Here is an 18580-nt window from a genome sequence, read left to right as displayed (position 1 = left end):
ATTAAATTTCAAGAATCACAGAAAAACAGGTCGTTCCAGATACTAGTAGATCAAGCATGCTTGCCTTGTTTTATTTCTAATCAAAATACATGTAGACAGTCCTCCCAGCAAAACTCTTTGGAAGCTGCTTTGCATTGTACACATTCACAGTATCATTAAACTCGCCATGCCCAGAGCTGTGTTCTCACCTGCAGGGATATATGCCTGCTGCGGGAGCTGCAGGTTACCCACAGCCTGCTGGCAGTGGAAAACATTGGGATTGTAGACTGGAGTGGCACCATTGGTCTTTTCAAGTGCCAATCTCTTTGGTATCAGTTGAACTGCACCAGGCTGAAGGGCCTGTGGGGGAGAGATGGGTTAATCACTAGTACCACAGAAAGCAAATAAAAAAAGAAAGAAAGAAAGAAGGAAGGAAGGAAGGAAGGAAGGAAGGAAGGAAGGAAGGAAGGAAGGAAGGAAGGAAGGAAGGAAAGAAAGAAAGAAAGAAAGAGAAAGAAAGAAAGAAAGAGAGAGAGAAAAAGAAAAAAAAAACCATTCAAACAAGCAGCAACTCTAGAAGGTGTGGCCAGGGAATCCTCTACACCTGCGTTCCTTTGAGCAAGGCATTCAACAAGCAATGGGCTCACAGCATAGAAACCAACTGCACAGATTAATGTTTAATTAGATGAGTAGTTAACCCCAAACAGAAAATTACAATACAGGGGAAAAAAAAGTTTTCAACTTCACTAATTTAGACCTTTTTAAGGCATGATGTGACACAAAAGTATTATAGCAAATCATAATTACAAACTGACACCTCAGGGATGTTCACCCATGAATCCTTCAAAGTGAAATTAGCAGAAACAACAGCTAGAGCAGGAAAGAGGTTTCCACCAGTTATAATTGTAATACGGATGTAGGCGATCAAGGTGTGCGGGTGATAAAACCTAAAACACATGCTGGTGGAAGATCGCAGTCTCCAGCCCCCATAACCCCAAATCCAACTTATACACAGACTTCAGGTTCAGGGCCTCCAATGCCTAATTCTCATGTACGGAAAATGCCAATGAAGCACTTCTCCCCACTGCCTATCTCACCCAAGCACCACACAGTTAGCAAAATGCATTCACTTTTCATTTATGGAGGTTTCCTGGGCATTTCAGTGTGTGCCATTTGCTTTAAGTCCTCAGACAGAAAGCTAAATTCTAAAATCTATTAGCATTTGTAAACCCTCCATTCACATCTATGGTTGCTTGAAAATCCCACTGTTCTTCTAATTCTCAAACATGGCCCTTAATCAGATTTGTTGGAGAAGTTTAATATTATTTTATGGTTTTTTTTTTTTTTTTAATATTGGAGACGTAGGGAGATAGAGAGCTCCCATCTGCTGGTTCACTCCCCAAATGCTCACAACAGCCAGGACTGAAGCCAGGAACTCAGGAGCTGGAATTGAAGTACTTGAGCCATCACGGTTGCCTCCCAGCATGCTCACTGGTGGGAATTTGGAGTCAGGCGCCAGGGCAAGGACTCAAACCCAGGCACTCAGAGGTAGGATGCGAGTGTCTTAACTGCTAGGCCAAGTGCTATGCTATCCCTACTTTACATGTTTTTTTTTTTCTCAGCAAGTTGCACATTACTTAAAAAATATATCCCATTAGCCGGCGCCGCGGCTCACTAGGCTAATCCTCCGCCTGCGGCACCTGCACCCCGGGTTCTAGTCCCGGTCGGGGCACCGGATTTTGTCCCAGTTGCCCCTCTTCCAGTCCAGCTCTCTGCTATGGCCCGGGAAGGCAGTGGAGGGTGGCCCAAGTGCTTGAGCCCTGCACCCCATGGGAGACCAGGAGAAGCACCTGGCTCCTGCCTTCGGATCAGCGCGGTGCGCCGGCTGCAGTGCGGCTGCAGCAGCCATTGGGGGGTGAACCAACGGCAAAGGAAGACCTTTCTCTCTCTCTCTCTCTCTCTCTCTCACTGTCCACTCTGCCTGTCAAAAAAAATTTATACCATCAACAACAATCAGGTATGTTCCAAATTCTTAAGGAGACAGGAACACTTGTTCTGATTGAGTAGCCTTTCTGATGCAAAAAAGGGTCATGCCATGACCTCCTTAAACCTCTTCTTAAAGCCCTCCTTTACTTAGACTTACCTCAAACAAATTCCTATGGGCTAATTTGATCTTACCATTAAGACCTGCTCTGATCAGTTACTCAGAAAGGAATTTTATATTGATGTTCACAATACCAATTGCATGCCCACTGTATTTGGCTTAGAGAGGAGACATGAGGGTCACTTTCATAGGGCTAGGGATTGGCTTGTTTTGTGAAGTTCCAGTTGCAACAAGGGAAATGTCAACCCAATATATGGAGAACCTCCTTAAAGGGGACGTTTGAAAACAGGCCCGCACTTACCATAGCACTTGCAGCTGAGTGGTTCATCTGGTGATGAGTGGCCCTGAGCTTGGCCTGCAAGTGTGGAGGAGGATGGAAGTACTTGCATTTCTCCCGGGAGCATCGCCCTTTGATATAATCCATGCAGATCGTCACAGTATTATCACTCATTTCAATCATGGAAACATCTGTAGGGTGAGCATAGCGGCAATCATTCTCCCCACGGGTACAATTTCCACGTTGAAATTCTCGGCAAACCTTGAAGAGGAAACAAAACACACATGCACAGATGACAGTGATGACTGGAAGGTGATTGGGTGTTGTTTATTTTGCCACTGGATGTAGGGGTAATCCTATGCATTTTGTCCTATACATTTATTTATTAAAATTCTATAAATTTATTTAGGAAAAATCTAAAAAGATGAGGGATAATCCTAAGCCCATTCACCATGAGATGTAAACAGAGAATTGTTATTCCTAGAAAGTAACTTCCATTTTCCTCAAAAGGAAACAGTCTGTTTTCCTTACATTGAAACAGAAGTGCTTAGAAATATCATTGAAAACCAAGTTTTTAGCCCTTCAACTAACATACAATATCAAGTGTAATTGGTTTTTCTTTTTGTAAGGTCCGAGGTGAGTCTAGCACACCGCAATGCACTGGTAGTTTCCACATCCTGAGTTCCATGTACAATCAGATTCTATTACAATACGAGAGTCCTTCAAAAAGTTCATGGAGATTGTGTATCATGAAAAAAACTATGTATGGATCTCAAAATTTTTTTGCAGCAAATTCCAATTGCTTGTACTTTGTGAATCATTTCATACACTAGCAAGCATGTATGGGGCTGCCAATGGAGTTGACCGAAAAATTGACTAGTCATTTATGTCAACACACGAAGAATGGCGTTTAAGGGAAACTTGAGGAATTTGAATAAATCTATAAGATGCTTGGAATTTCTTTTAGATTTCTTAGGCATCAAGTGATATTTGCTATCTAGTACACCATTCTTTTTTGTATTTTATTGCTTTATTGAGATAAAATTTTAATACATTTACCCATGTCAATTTGAAAACTCAGTGATTTTAAGTATATTTAAAGGACACAAGACATGATTATTAAAATGTTGAAACAGCTTTAGATTTTTTCAGTTTGATTATCTAGCAAGTAGAGATTTATTAATAAATACAAGTACATTAATCACATTCTGTAAAGCTGGAGCTTGGGTACAAAGAGCATTCCCACGCAGATTTCCTGTGCCACAGACTGTGTAGATGAAAAACGTTGTTTGACCTACTACACAACTTCAGTGCATTGCATAATGGGATATAATTACAATAGTAGAATGCTTAATATTTTTCTGGATTATATTCCATAAGCCAAAAATCTAGGGTGTACTTATTTAAAAGACATTGGCCTCTGTATAAGGTTAGTAGCTATTCTACAGGTACTTATATATGTCTTCACAAATACCTCCAGTTTGTCTGAACGCATTGGTTTTGGACCAACAGCTCCTGGCATTGCAAGAGGTGGATTTCCAGAGATCAAAACAGGTGTATTTGGTAAAAGTTCGGTAGGAACCATGCCCATCCCAGGATGAGGTAAATAAGGATTGAAAGCCATGGTAGGATTAGCTGCAAATTGCGGATTCATTGGAAAAGAATTCTGTAGGTTGAAGAAAAAAAAATAAAGGTGTTACACATCAACAGATTCATGCTATCATTACAGAGGGAGGCAAAAAGGCATTAATTTAGAAATATCAGAATTACCAAAGTCATATCAAAATTTACCATTGTTTTTTTCTGATTTTTAGTCTCATACTCATTCCCATATAGGAGCTCCTTTAAACTAACAAATCTTTATAAGTAGCATATTTATTGATAAGGTGATCAAACTAATTAGCCCAATTAAATCTCATCGCTAGAATCTGTTCGAAGTGTGTTTTCTTCAGCATTTCTTTTTCTACCAACAAACCATGTCATCCATGACATCATAGATATGGACAATATCCCTTATCTCCTCCCACAGCCATGGCCTTTGCAGGTGGGCTCCAGGGACCCTGGAAAGCCCCATATTTTCTACCTAGCTGTTCCCCATCAATGCTGCTTGGCTCTAAGGCTGCCTGTCCTACCACACATCCCACCAGTTACTACTAAAAGCATTGGTTTTGCTTCTTTTCTTGGCCTGCTGACAATTATGAAAGACAGCAAGGACTTGAGGAAGAAAGAGGTAGATTAGAAATAGTGAATGCTTTAACAACTTCTTGCCATTAATCTAAAATTGGACTGATATGGTCATCATTTTTTTATATATATTGCAGGTCCTGTTTTACAAACTGATCTGACCTGCCTAACTGGTCTTTACTGAGGGGGCCAGATGATACTCACAGTTCAAAAGGAGGCCCTAGAAATGCTACAGTGATCCCTGGTAGGTAGGAAGAGATAACAGGCATATGAGGTACACACTCTAGAGTATAACTTGTAATGGAAAGTCTTAAAAATGCAAGGGGCCAGTACTGGTTTTTCAATTTTCAATGTGCTGGATTTAAAGAGTTTGTTATGTAGATTGCTGTTATTATTGGCAACCATGTAATTTATCACTTCACCGTGCTGTTTTCCACCTTGTGCCACATGTGGGCATTTTTCCTTGTTAACATAGTTATGGATTCTTTGGAAGTGTTCTTGTCTCCCCTATAGTACCTAATATTTAGTGAATGACCAATTCACAGGTTAAAAAAATCAATGATCAATTTTTCAACAAATGTTAACACTTTACAGAATGAATCATCAATCATGATTAAATGCAGTACACTTAATAATGTAACACATGCCCATCACGACTCTATAAGGTAGTGGTGGTGCCTCACTGTGTATTACTAACTGCATGTGCTCAAGAACTGGTAATACCCAAAAGGGTGAGTAAAGCAGGCACCGAGAGCAAGAGATTAAGAAGAAAGGGTAGATGCCAGGTGACAAAAGATGAGACTAGTCAGGGGAGAGGCTTTCAAGACTTAAGGGCAAATCGCCAAGGGCTGACCTCGCCCAAACTAAGGATTGTGATCTGTAATGCTTCTCATGGAATGAGATGGGAAGCTCCAGGAACTAGCTAATGTGACCTTATGCTATTTAATGAGGAGGAAACCTCTTACAGTCACCCAGGCCTGCGTCGGCAACAGGCAGACATTAGTAAGTCAATGCTTCACGGTCATCTCAAAAATCAGCAAGACTGGCCAGCGCCGTGGCTTAACAGGCTCATCCTCTGCCTTGCGGCGCCGGCACACCGGGTTCTAGTCCCGGTTGGGGCGCCAGATTCTATCCCGGTTGCCCCTCTTCCAGGCCAGCTCTCTGCTATGGCCCGGGAAGGCAGTGGAGGATGGCCCAAGTCCTTGGGCCCTGCACCCCATGGGAGACCAGGATAAGTACCTGGCTCCTGCCTTCAGATCAGCGCGGTGCGCCGGCCGCAGCGGCCATTGGAGGGTGAACCAACGGCAAAAAGGAAGACCTTGCTCTCTGTCTCTCTCTCTCACTATCCACTCTGCCTGTCAAAAAAAAAAAAAAATCAGCAAGACTCTGATGGTAAACACTCCGTAATGTCACCACACAATAGTGCTTTCTGTTTTGCTTTTTGATTTCTTTGACTTCCCTGGTAAATTTCTCACCAAAATACCTCCCCCCCCCACCACCATTCTCCTGGATACTTTTTGCCTTTGCCTTTTATAGAACTGGGAAAGGACCATTATGAAATCTATTAACTGCTGAGCTGAAAAAAAGACCTGGAGCTGGGTGGATGTTCCAGACTAAAACATCATTAATCACTGATAAACACTGATCAATTAACAATATTTCAGCTTAATGCACATGTAAGCAATGCTTTCTGTTTGTAGTAGCTCTGAACTTCTAATTTTTTTCCTTCCTTTTTGGGGTGACTCATCAGGGAAGTTTTCCTGGATAACTTCTGCTTTCTTTGGAATACATTTGAACCCTCTAAGGTTTGTTACATGCTCCAAGTATATGAAAAAAAAAGGTGTAACTTAATTATCAGTCTATATAAAAATGTAAGGGGCTTGCTGAAAGGTTTAGATTTTTGGGGGGTTTATTTACAAACTATACAGGACTATCTTCAGTTTATAAAATGAGTATCATCCATTTAGAACCATTTCCTCCTTGAATATAGATTTCTGTAACATTGTTTATTGAGGAGAAGCAAGTTCTTCCATTCTCAAACCCAGGGCAGAGGCAAGAAGTGCTGAGCCGCTTATTCATTCTCACATGGACGTTTCTGTTTTCTCACTACCACCTCTGCCCCAGGGTAACCACTACATTTCACTAATTTGAACGTTCAAGGGATTAGCTTTGACTAACAGCCAGGGGTTAAATCAAGTACCTTGCAAGCTCCCAGGTTCAGCTTTAATAAGCAACTCAATCCTGCTTATACTTATTTCACAGTCTTTGATGTCAACAGAGTTGCAATAAACCTCTGTGTGGGTTCATCTTTATTTTTAAAGGAAAACATTCTTAGTATGTTAAATATGCTGCAGATTTTTAAATCAAAACCTAAATTATGTACTAAACACTTAAAAAAAAATATGAAGAGGCTTCTCCTCCCAGAACCAGAGGTACGGATTTTCATCTTTCTAAATCTTGGTCAGAGCAACAAGAATTTGGAGATATTAGACTTCATGATGCAGATCACCCACAATTATTTTCCCTCCATGTCTCCAGCAGTATCGCTTCCACTGGGAGACATTCTCATGAGTTCCCAGTGACTTGCACAGTGCCTAGGAACTATCATTCCCTCAGGAAATGTTGCCAAAATTTAACCAAATGTCTCCACAACAGTGTGGGTCCTCATCTTTTTTGAGTCTGGGACTTCTCTGAGAATGAGATGCAAACTGGGGGCCCTGCCCACAGGACAACTCCTGTATGCACAAAACATTGCATGTGTACTCAGAAGTTCAAGGACCCCCATGACACTCATGCCTCGTGTGGGATTAGGGACAACCTACTGATTAGGAACCTAAGTGTTTTAGAGTTAGGATCTGCAAACTAAGGTTGGGCTGGCCTTGTCTTTTTATGGCCAGTGAGCGAAGAATATGTTTTACAGTTTTAAATGGTCGGAAAAATGAAAGTGGAGGCTGGGGTTGTGGCCTAGCTAGTAAAGCTGCTGCCTATGATGCCAGCATTCCATATGGGTGCCGGTTCATGTCCTGGCTGCTCCACTTCCAATCAGCTCCCTGCTCATGGCCTGGGAAAGCAGTAGAAAATGGCCCACATGTTTAGGCTCCTGCACCCATGTTGGAGACTGAAATGAAGCCCCCAGCCGTTGAGGCCATTTGGGGAGTGAATCTGTGGATGGAAGACCTCGCTTGCTCTCTGTCTCTCCCTCCAACTCTATAGCTCTGACTTTCAAATAAATACATGAATCTTTAAAAAAAGAGTGATAATAATATTTCATAATGCATGAAAATTATGACATTCTTATTTCAGTGTCTATCCACAAATTCCACTGTGCTCATTAGTAGACCTGTATTACAGAAACTCGTGAGTATTTGTTTTTTGTCTTGTTATATAACATACCTATATAATACCCTTAACGCTGTGTCTTGTCTCACACAGCCTAAAATATTTATCATATAGCCACTTACAGCAAAGTCTGCTTTACCCCTTTCTGGAGAATTCCCAAAAATGAAATACTCCATCAATTCCTGGAGTAAGGGCCTATTATACATAATTCTATTGATATGAATTTAACATCCATGACAAGACTCTACAAGCTGAGAATGATTTCATAAACCAATAGTAGGGTATTCATTAAAATACCCTTTAAGTAGTTGCTAAAGCTAGAGTTCTTAACTGTTTGCATATTATAGAACAATCACTACACAGTGAATGAGGATGGGGAAACAGTGGTTGGAATCCTGTAAAAGCAAGATTTTTCAAGGCTAACCCATCACATTTTGGTCTGAAAGCATCCTGAAGCACCTTTGAATGATAATGTAATTGAATGAAAAACCATGCCTCAAATAAATATGTCCAGTTTGCACACATTTTAGAAACACTGACTTATTACTTAAAAACAGGTTATTCTAGCATAATTAAAATTAAATATTATGCTAATCAATCTTTGTGCTTCCCTAACAGATTAGATCTACTTGTAATTATCTCAATAACATTCAGGATTGGTAGCAGTTATAACTAGATGAATGCAAAAATACTTTAAGTTACTTCAGCTGGGGCTGGCTTTGTGACATAGTGGGTTAAGCCGCCTTCTGCAGCGCCAACATCCCATATATGTGGCAGTTCAAGTCTGGCTGCTCCACTTCTGATTCAGCTCCCCGGTAATGGCCTAGAAAAGTAGCGGAGGATGGTCCAAGTCCTTGGGCCTCAGCACACAAGTGGGAGACCTGCAAGAAGCTCCTGGCTCCTGGCTTTGGCCTGGCCCAGCCCCGTTCATTGCAGACATTTGGGGAGTGAACCAGCAGATGGAAGATTCTCTCTCTCTCTCTCTCTCTCTCTCTCTCTCTCTGCCCCCTTGTTGTAATTCTGACTTATAAATAAATAAAGTATCTTTAATAAAAAGTCACTTCAACTAGTGCCTCTCCTGAATTCAACAGAATAACTGGGACCCCTCCCCCATTTCTGAGTTCCTGCCTACAGGCACACTACCATTCTCTTTTATAGAAGGATAAACATTTGGTAACAATTTGTTGACTCAATTTTAATACCAGAAAAAATAGCACTCTTAAATTTTACTAGCACTCATAATGCCTTTCTTTTACTGCTCCTTTGTAAGCATTTATGCAGTATAAAAGAAAGTCCCTTTCCTGGTCATCATGTTTATGTCTATCCTTAGACAAACTCAAAGTGCACTGAAATGCATAATTGTAGTTTCCACTGGACTTTACTGTTTGCAGGGGGCTCAACTGGATCATGTCTGTTTCACAAGTTTTGCTTGGTCATATCCACAGCACTATTGCACTGGGGCTGAAATAGACAGCAGGCAAACTGCTGGAGGCCCACATAACCTCCAGACTAGTTAACCATGCCCTCTAAAACTGAGAGGTCAATTTACAAACAGGTGCAAGCTGATAGTGGAGTTTATGTACGATCATCCTTGTCAATGAATAAGTCATTGTGGCCCTGGAGAGAGCTAAGAGAAGCAAAGTTTGAGGGTCAAAAGTGAATCCTGGTCCTCACCTAGGCCCGACCTTTCTGACCTTAATAATCGCAGATGTCTCCAAGCAAGAAGAAGTGTTAAAGACAAGCGAGTAGGCAAAATATCAGTGAATGACTGTGGTACAAAATGTGTAAAAGTGACCAGCGCCATGGTGCAGTGGGTTAATCCTCCACCTGCGGGGCCAGCATCCAATATGGGCGCCGGTTCTAGTCCCGGCTGCTCCACTTCCAATCCAGCTCTCTGCTGTGGCCTGGGAAAGCAGTAGAAGATGGCCCAAGTGCTTGGGCCTCTGCACCCACGTGGGAGACCCATAAGAAGCTTCTAGCTCCTGGTTCCTGGCTTTGGATCAGTGCAGCTCTGACCGTTATGGCCATTTGGGGGAATAAGCCAGCGGACGGAAGATCTTTCTCTCTGTCTCTCCCTCTCACTGTCTGTAACTCTACCTCTCAAATAAATAAATAAAATCTTTAAAAAAAAGGTGTAAAGAGCACCACTACAGAAAGCACAAACCCCGGTTTAGATCTGCCTGTATTTAGTGGGAGAAGCTGCAACAGCTGGCCAGGAGTTATGAGAGTACCTAAACACCAATCAGTGTAACATCAGATGACTACTAGAGGGAGGAATCCAGAAAGACAGCAAACTGACTTCTTCCTTAAGCAGGAAATTTGAAAACTCAAAAGTGAAGCGATTTGGCTTTTATTCCAGAAGAGTAAGAAAGTGCGGTTCTTTTTTTAAAAAAATTTATTAAGGCGAAAGATTTATACGATCTGAAGAGAAACCAGAGTATAAGCCAAGTAATGAAAGTCAACAGAGTGCCTTCCCCTAGGAGGTTCACACCTCCCTTAGGATATACCCCATGTGAAGAGATAGATAGGTCTGGGCCTCTTAACTTACAAGGCCTAAAGACCACCAGATTATTATCAAGCCCCTTCTATCTGGTTCTATTTGCCTCTCAATCAGAAAACTTAATTGTAGCTTAGACAGCACCTTTCTTAGCTCCTCTAATAATGACTCTGTCCTTTGTTCTAGACCCTGTCTAGCGCCCTTGGGCCTCATTCCTTTGTAATCATAACCTCTACTCTACCACCAATGACTCTACTCCCAACATGTGTGTACTGATGGTCCTCTTCCCCACTTAATGCTGTATAATTGTTCAAACCTGGTAAATGCCACTCTTAGGATCATTGGTTACTATCCTCACTCTGTCTTTTATGACCTTGTCTAAATATGATCAGAGTCGGCAAACTTGGAAGGCTTCCATAGCCTTGGCAACTCATGACGACAGCCTAGGGTGGTTACTGGCGCCATAAACTAGAGTGTCAATTTGTTGGGTCAACAACAGGAGCCACTGTGCACTTGCTCCTCATGTGGGATCTCTGTCCTTAATGTGCTGTACATTGTGATTTAATGCTATAACTAGTACTCAAACAGTATGTTTCACTTTGTGTTTCTATGTGGGTGCAAACTGTTGAAATCTTTATACTAAATTGATCTTCTGTATATAAAGAGAATTGAAAATGAATCTTGATGCAAATGGAAGGGGAGAGGGAGCGGGAGAGGGGAGGGTTGCGGGTGGGAGGGAAGTTATGGGGGGGGGGAAGCCATTGTAATCCATAAGCTGTACACTGGAAATTTATATTCATTAAATAAAAGTTAAAAAAAAAATTTATTTATTTTATTTGAAAGGCAGAGTTATAGAGAGAGAGAGATGAAAAGACAGAGAGAGGTCTTCCTTCTGCTGGTGCACTTCCCAAATGGCTGCTACAGCCAGAGCTGAGCTGATCCAAAGCCAGGAGCCAAGACTACTTCTGGGTCTCCCACGTGGGTGCAGGGGCCCAAGCACCTGGGCCATCTTCTGCTGCTTTCCCAGGCCACAGCAGAGAGCTGAATCAGAAGTGGAGCAGCTAGGAATTCAACCAGCACCCATATGGGATGCTGGCACTGCAGATGGCAGCTTTATCGGCTACGCCACAGCACTGGCCCCGAAAGTGTGATTTTTTTTTTTTTAATAAATGGGACATGCTAAGCTGAGCAAGAATACCTGGACACTTTGAAGATTCCAATGCAAGTCTAGGATAAATTGGTGTTAAGAATTAAAATTAATTGCTTCTTAGCCTTTTGGCTAAGATCAAGCGAAGAGTTAAAATTATCAGGAATTTCACAAACAAATGCCATTGCGACCAAAACAAAACTTTGCATGGTTAATAAAATGATAATTCCACAGGGGAAAAAAGAAAATCCCAAAGCTTTTATATGGAGGATTAAGTACAAATTAGAAATTAAAAAAGAGATTAGAAAAATATGCATTCAACATTTTACTACTGTTAGATCATAAATTCCTGGAGGGTAAACACTGTTTCTTGTTTATGGTTTTATTCACCCTTTTTTCCCATTTATATACCTAGCAGAGAGTTTATGCTCAAGAAATATTGACCGAGGCCAGCACTATGGTATAGCAGATAAAGTCACTGCCTGCAGCACCGGCATCTCATATGGGCGCTGGCTGGAGTCCTGGCTGCTCCTCTTGTGATCCAGCTCCCTGCTGATGTGCCTGGGAAAGCAGCAGAAGATGGCCCAAGTGCTTGTTTCCTGCATCTATATGGGAGACCTGGAAGAGACTCTTGGCTCTGGGTCCTGGGTCCTGGGTCCTGGCTTCGGATGGGCACAGCTCTGGCCGTTGTGGCCATTTGGGGGAGTGAGCTAGTGGATGGAAGACTTCCCCCTCCCTCCCTCTCTCTGTCTCTCCCTCTCTCTGTAATTCTGCCTTTCAAACAAATAAAATAAATCTTTTTAAAAAAAGAAATATTAACTGAATTGAATGAAAAGGGATCCCCAAAGTATTGGTTAAATTTTGGTTTTCCAAATGGAAAAATTCAAATAAAAAGTCACAGTGAGAAAGAAACAAAGGCAGTTTGAAATGTCATGGCAGCAAGATTAAAGAAATTCATCAGTTTTGCTCCTTACTGAGGAAGACTTTGGGCAGATGGCACTTCCAAACTGTCTTTTGATAAAGAAGTAAGATGCTATAGCAAACAGTATGAAAAGCCTAGGGTATTTTATTCAAAAATACACATAACGTATTTCATATATGTAGGATGCATATGTATTTTAAATTAGAGTGGCTAGATTATTAGTAGCAGAAGGTATCCAGTGAAGAGTTGTGAAAAATGGGTTGGTGATACTATCAATCAAAATATGTAACTTCTTAAAATATGTAGTGTGTAGTTGCAGGACACTTACAAATTGCTAATGCAATGAACAGATCCTTAAAGGCTGTCAGAGCAAATTAGGAATGTTTGGGGGAACCTCTTTAATCTGATCAGGTGGTAGAGCAACCACGGCTTTTATTTAAAAAGATTTTTAAATTTTATTTAAAAATTAAATTAAATTTAAAAATTAAATTTTATTTAAAAGGCTGAGTTACAGAGAGGAAGAGGAAGAGGCAGAGAGAGAGAGGTCTTCCATCGCTGGTTCTCTCCCCAAATGGCTGCAACAGCCAGGGCTAAGTCAGGCCGAAGCCAGGAGCCAGGGGCCAGGAACCTAATCCGGGTCCCCCACATGGATGCAGGGGCCCAAACACTTGGGCCATCTTCCACTGCTTTCCCAGGCACATTGTGGAGCAGCCGGGATTCGAACCGCCTCCTATATAATATTCTGGCATTGCAGACAGCGGCTTTACCTGCTATGCCATAGCACCAGCCCCAACCATAGTTTTTTTTATAGGTGTCACTGACAAGCTACTGAACCACATGGAGCAACACAAAGAAATGGTTTTGATTTAAAAAAAAAAAATCACCCTTTCTAGATGAGATTGTCAAGCGGTAGCTTTGTGGTTGTTGCTTTATTTATCCTCTGTCAGGGAAAAAAGATTTTCACAGAGCCTTAGAAATTCCCAGCCTGCATCTCACTTACGATTAACAGCAAGCAATTTTTTGAAGAAGCTGTCTATAGCTTAGACTGTGACTATGACAGTGAAGCTAACAAGCCTGCATGGCCTCATTAGTACGAGGCTCTAACCAAACTGAGCTAACCAGCCCCAGAGGTGAAGAACACAAAATGTGCCAAAAGGAGATTACATTTAATTCATCCCGTGGGAATATATAAGGGAGGATAAGGGAAAATGCTGAGATGTGTTACTAGCAAAAAATAAAATAAAACAAAACAAAACCCTGGGCACCATATAAAGCTACCAAGTCTTAGTGCCTTCTATTTGGCCACAAAAGTATAGCGTTTCTATTTAACTTTTGAAAAAGCAGATTTCATGTGCCATATAAACAGTATTGGGGCAAGGTAGCAAACTTACTGCTGGTAGATTTCTTTTGCTCTATTATAAAATGATCTTTCAGCTGTGTAACCCACTCAACCTCAGGAAAGGTCCTGAGTAGCTTCTCTACTTCGGACTAGAAACTGTAATCAGAATGGAATCCAGGGTCTGTGGGGGCATAAAACTCAGACCACCAGGTGGGGGCAAGGACCTTGAAGAAAAACAATCTTTCAAATTTTACAAACATGTTTTAAAGATGTTGCTGAGGGTCCCTCTCTCATGGTCTTGCAAAGAGATCCTGGAAATTAGAGGCCTTGAACTTTCATTAGCCTCAAGGGAAGTCCACCTCTGGGAATTGTGTTTGTTGAACAAATAAATAATGATAAGTCAGGTGAGTGTTTGGCCTAGTGATTAAGATGCCTCACATCGGATGGGTGTATCTGGGTTCTACACCCAGGCCCCTGACTCCAGCTTCCTGCTAACGCAGGCCCTGGGAGACAGCAAGTAATGGCTCAACTAGTAGGGTCCCTGCCACCCATGAGGGAGCATTGGATTTTTTTTTCTCCAGCTTCTGCCTTCAGCCTCCACAGAACCCTGCCATAAGAGTCATTTGGGGGAGTGAACCAGTGGGTAAAGAGCTTTTTCTCTCTTTCTCTGTCTTCCCCTCAAATAAATCTAAAAATAATTTTAAAGAATACTGTTAGGTTTCAGCTACTATATCTAAAAGTCAAACCTTATCTAATCTTTGGGAAGATGAAGTAAAATCTCAGTAGAATTTCAGGGTCATAGCACAGTAGTGTACTGAGATGTGACTTGTTAACTTCTGGCAATATGGAACTTCCCATGACAATAAAAGTCATAATTATATTAAGAGCCTATTAAGCTTATAATTATAGAATAATGTCTATCTGGGATATTCTTGCAAAAATGACTTCCCAAAACATGTAATGTCAGCACATGGAAATGAAGGAACTACATGCCACCATTTTGTAATTCCACAGAGAGTTAAACTGACAAGCCTGCTCCAGAATTTCATTAAAATGGACAGTCATTTCTGTACTGACCATGACACTGGTGATCTGGAATCTGGGCATAATTTCTTTGTCCACTGTATCGACAACATGCCTGGCCCACATTTTTCACAGTAATTTTTCACAAAAGAGCCACGCTGAGAACTACTCTCTATGTACTGCATAACTACTCTTGGTAAAGTGATTTTATGTGAACTAGAAAAATTGGGACTCTGACATAAATTTGCAAAATGTATGATATATCTTGGTGCAGAAAGAGTTTATCTTCTTGTACTCAACTACTAAATCATTTTACTGCTTCTTTTAAAAAATGAATAAGTAAATAAAAGGAGAGGCTGGCATTGCGCCACCACAGGTTATACTGCTGCTTGCAATGCCTGCATCGCACATGAGTGCCGGTTGGAGTCCTGGCTGCTCTACTTTCGAGGTAGCTCCTTGCTAATGTACCTGAGAAGGCAACGGAAGATGATCCAACTTCCTGGACCTCTGCCACCCATGTGGGGGACCCTGATGGAATTCTGTACTCTTGGGTTCAGCCTGGCTCAGCTCCTACTGTTCTCATTTGGGGAGTAAACTAGTGAATAGAAAAATCTCGCTGTCTTTCTGTCTCTCTCTCTCTCTCTCTCTGTCTTTCAGATAAAAGAGTGATTTTTTTTTCAATTTATTGCTAGCACTTTATTTTGTTGTTACAAAGACAGTAAGGGTATATATATTAAGGGGCCGGTGCGGTGGCAAAGTAGATTAATCCTCCGCCTGCGGCGCCTGCATCCCATCTGGGCACCAGTTCTAGTCCCGGCTGCTCCTCTTCCTGTTCAGCTCTCTGCTATGGCCTGGGATAGCAGTGGAGGATGACCCAGGTTCCTGGGCCCTTGCACCCGCATGGGCGAACAGGAGGAAGCTCCTGACTCCTGGCTTCGGATTGGCGCAGCAATGGCCATTGTGGCCATTTGGGGAGTGAACCAACAGAAGGAAGACCTTTCTCTCTGTTTCTCTCTCTCTCTCACTGTCTGTAACTCTACCTGTCAAATAAATAAATAAAATCCGTTTAAAAAAGGGTATATATATTAAAAAATGGGAGGAGGGATGGAAGGCAGCCAGAAGAATAAGAATTATCTTCATGTTTCCTAAAGTGCCGTTAATTTTATATTATATTTGAACTTTTATGAGAACATGAATAGTAAGTGAATCTTCAAAAAAAAAAATAAATGAGGAACTAGTCCTCTGCCTGCAGTGCTGGTTCAAGTCCCAGCTGCTCCTCTTCTGATTCCACTCTCTGCTATGTCCTAAGAAAGCAGAGGAAGATGGCCCAAGTCCTTGGGCCCCTGCACCCAAGTAAGAGACCCAAAAGAAGCTCCTGGCTGCTGGCTTTGGATCAGATCAGCCCAGTTCTGGCCGTTGCAGCCATTTGGGGAGTGAACCAGCAGATGGAAGACCTTTCTCTCTGTCCCTCCCTCTCTCAAATAAATAAATAAAATCTTCAAAAAAATGAGTAAGAGAAAAGGACATTTAGCCTAGTGGTTAACATACCCACGTTCCACATTATAGTGCTTGAGTTCAATTTCTGGCTCCGGTTCCCAAGTCCAGCATCTTTCCAATGCCTTCATTGGGAGGCAGCAATGATGGCCCAAATAATCTGGCTCTTGTCTCACACAAGACTTGGTTGACTTGGACTGTGTTCCTAGCTTCCAGCTTCCGCCCTGTCCCCAGCCCAGTTCTGGATGCCACAGATATTTTTAGCGTGAACCTGCAGATGGGAGCAGTCTCTGCCTTTCCCTCTGCCCCTCAAATACCTTTTTTAAAAAAGTACTTAAGTATTTTTCAATTTTATTTCTAGGCACTTAAAGCTGTCCTAGTCCAAAATTCCATAGATGAGCATAATACCTTGTAGCTTTTATTAAAGAAGAAAACCATTGGAAACATTGGAATCTAAAAGTAATATTATTCATTAACTAGTGTTAATCTTCCTCTTATCTGCTTGAAATTCCTGTTTTTTTTTTCTTTTTCTTTCTGAAGTGTTACATCACCTTCATTCCTTACCATTTAATGTCAGATAAACATATCAGCGTGTTTTTGAGTAACATAATTGACCAATGGAATTACTAAAATGATGTAGAAAGTGGGTTGGGGTTCAGATAGACATCGATGATTCAATCTGAGATAGAGGAAAACCCTGAAGTGAAATCCTTATGGCTTTCATGTGGCACTCCATAACTTGGCCACAGGAAAGCAAACCATGAAAAGCCCACAGCAGAAGCAGAGGACTTGGGACACTCCACTGAAACCTCAAATGTGTTGACACCCTCTATATAAATGAGCAGGTGAATACACTCTACTGTGTATCAAGATCTGCTCCCACGTGAAAACACCACATCCAAAGAGAAAAAGCTGAAGAAACCTCCCAGATATGGCCAGGTCTAGATATGCAAAATATATACATAAAATGTTTGAATAGCCTTAGAACATTACATCCACTTTATACATACACACGCCACAACTGGGCATGAGAAAACTTCCTCATAACTAAAATTCCTAGTTGTGAAACAGGTATTTTTAAACTGGAGCTTTGATGGAGAGTAATGCAGTGTGCCTAGTTTTCCTACTATTCTTCTCTGGTGCTCATGTTTGCCTCCTGATTCTGCTGAAGGGCATTCTTAAACTCCTAACTTTTGTGCCGTGAACATCAGAAACAACCTCTCTTAAACTGCGCTGAATAGCTAATACCAAGGAGTCACACCCTTTGTTTCACTTGCTAAGCTTTCTTAATAAAGGCAGCAAAAATGCTTTCAGAGGTGGAATTGTTTATACTAGCAAATGTTGACAGAGACCTAATAAATACTGTGAAGCAACTTGTGTGCTTCTCCTAGCATTCCACCAACACTGACTAGGTGTGGCTTTTATTCATTGTTCAGTATGAATAGAATCTGTTCTGTAGCTGCCATCCCATTTAGGTTGGCATTCCCTTTACCTAAGAGCTTTACAATGCGCAAGTCATATTCAATTGTGCAAAGATAGATAAACTCTTCTGGTATCCTAGGAACAGTCAAAGTATGCTTTATGGAGACCTGAAGTTCAAGTCATTGATACAAATATGTAACCATATGAGACACTTCCCAAAGTTCATGGAAAATGGCATTAAAAGAGAACATGCATTTTTTTCCATGAACTTTCTGAAGGCCCTGCATACAAATAAAAGGACTGGAAATTTTTTAACAAAAGCTGGACTATTTTAGGAACAAGCATGGTGGTAGAGTGATTAAAAGGGATAGAGAGATGTGCAAGAAAGAGTGGGTACCAGAGAAATTATGTAAAATTATATAGAATTTCTGTAATAATGTCAGAATTCATACTAATGAAATTTCTTCCAAATCAGACTGGTAAGTGTCACTCAAAATTTTTCACTCTAGCTCAATTACTACACATCTACAAAGCAGCTTCCTAGACCACAGAAGAGCACACGAGCCATCTCAGGGTTAGTTTTTTTGTATAGAAAATAACTGTAGAAATTGACCCTTTATCATTCTGTCACATCACAAAAGCTGTCATTAAATAATCTGTAAGTAGAAAAACAACTTTCAATTGTTCTCTGGGGTCTTCTAAGGAATCCCTTGTATCTTGTGAAATGCTATAAAATAAACTGTACTCCTGTGAGTCCTACCATCTTTTGCAATCTGAAATTACACTCAATGAAGAAAAAAAGGAAATATATTCTATTATAGAAAGTATGCTGAATCAAATTAGCACAAGAAGC

At 41.2% G+C, this 18580-nt stretch overlaps 1 protein-coding gene across 5 annotated transcripts in view; it reads right to left on the bottom strand.

Annotated features, from left to right (window-relative positions):
• MBNL3 (muscleblind like splicing regulator 3) overlaps positions 1-18580 on the bottom strand; it is a 119963-nt gene that overhangs the window by 10324 nt on the left and 91059 nt on the right. For all 5 annotated transcript variants that reach the window (XM_062183413.1, XM_062183415.1, XM_062183412.1 and 2 more), the window contains 3 exons: positions 3835-4026; positions 2385-2621; positions 189-339 (listed from right to left, as the gene is read on the bottom strand). In XM_062183413.1, the coding sequence (XP_062039397.1) occupies positions 189-339; positions 2385-2621; positions 3835-4026 (580 nt within the window). The remainder of the gene's footprint in view (positions 1-188; positions 340-2384; positions 2622-3834; positions 4027-18580) is intronic.

Source organism: Lepus europaeus, chromosome X (assembly GCF_033115175.1).
Source record: "Lepus europaeus isolate LE1 chromosome X, mLepTim1.pri, whole genome shotgun sequence".
Classification (NCBI taxonomy): domain Eukaryota; kingdom Metazoa; phylum Chordata; class Mammalia; order Lagomorpha; family Leporidae; genus Lepus; species Lepus europaeus.
The sequence above is the reverse complement of the archived record's forward strand: the minus strand, read 5'-3'. Positions and strand labels throughout refer to the sequence as shown.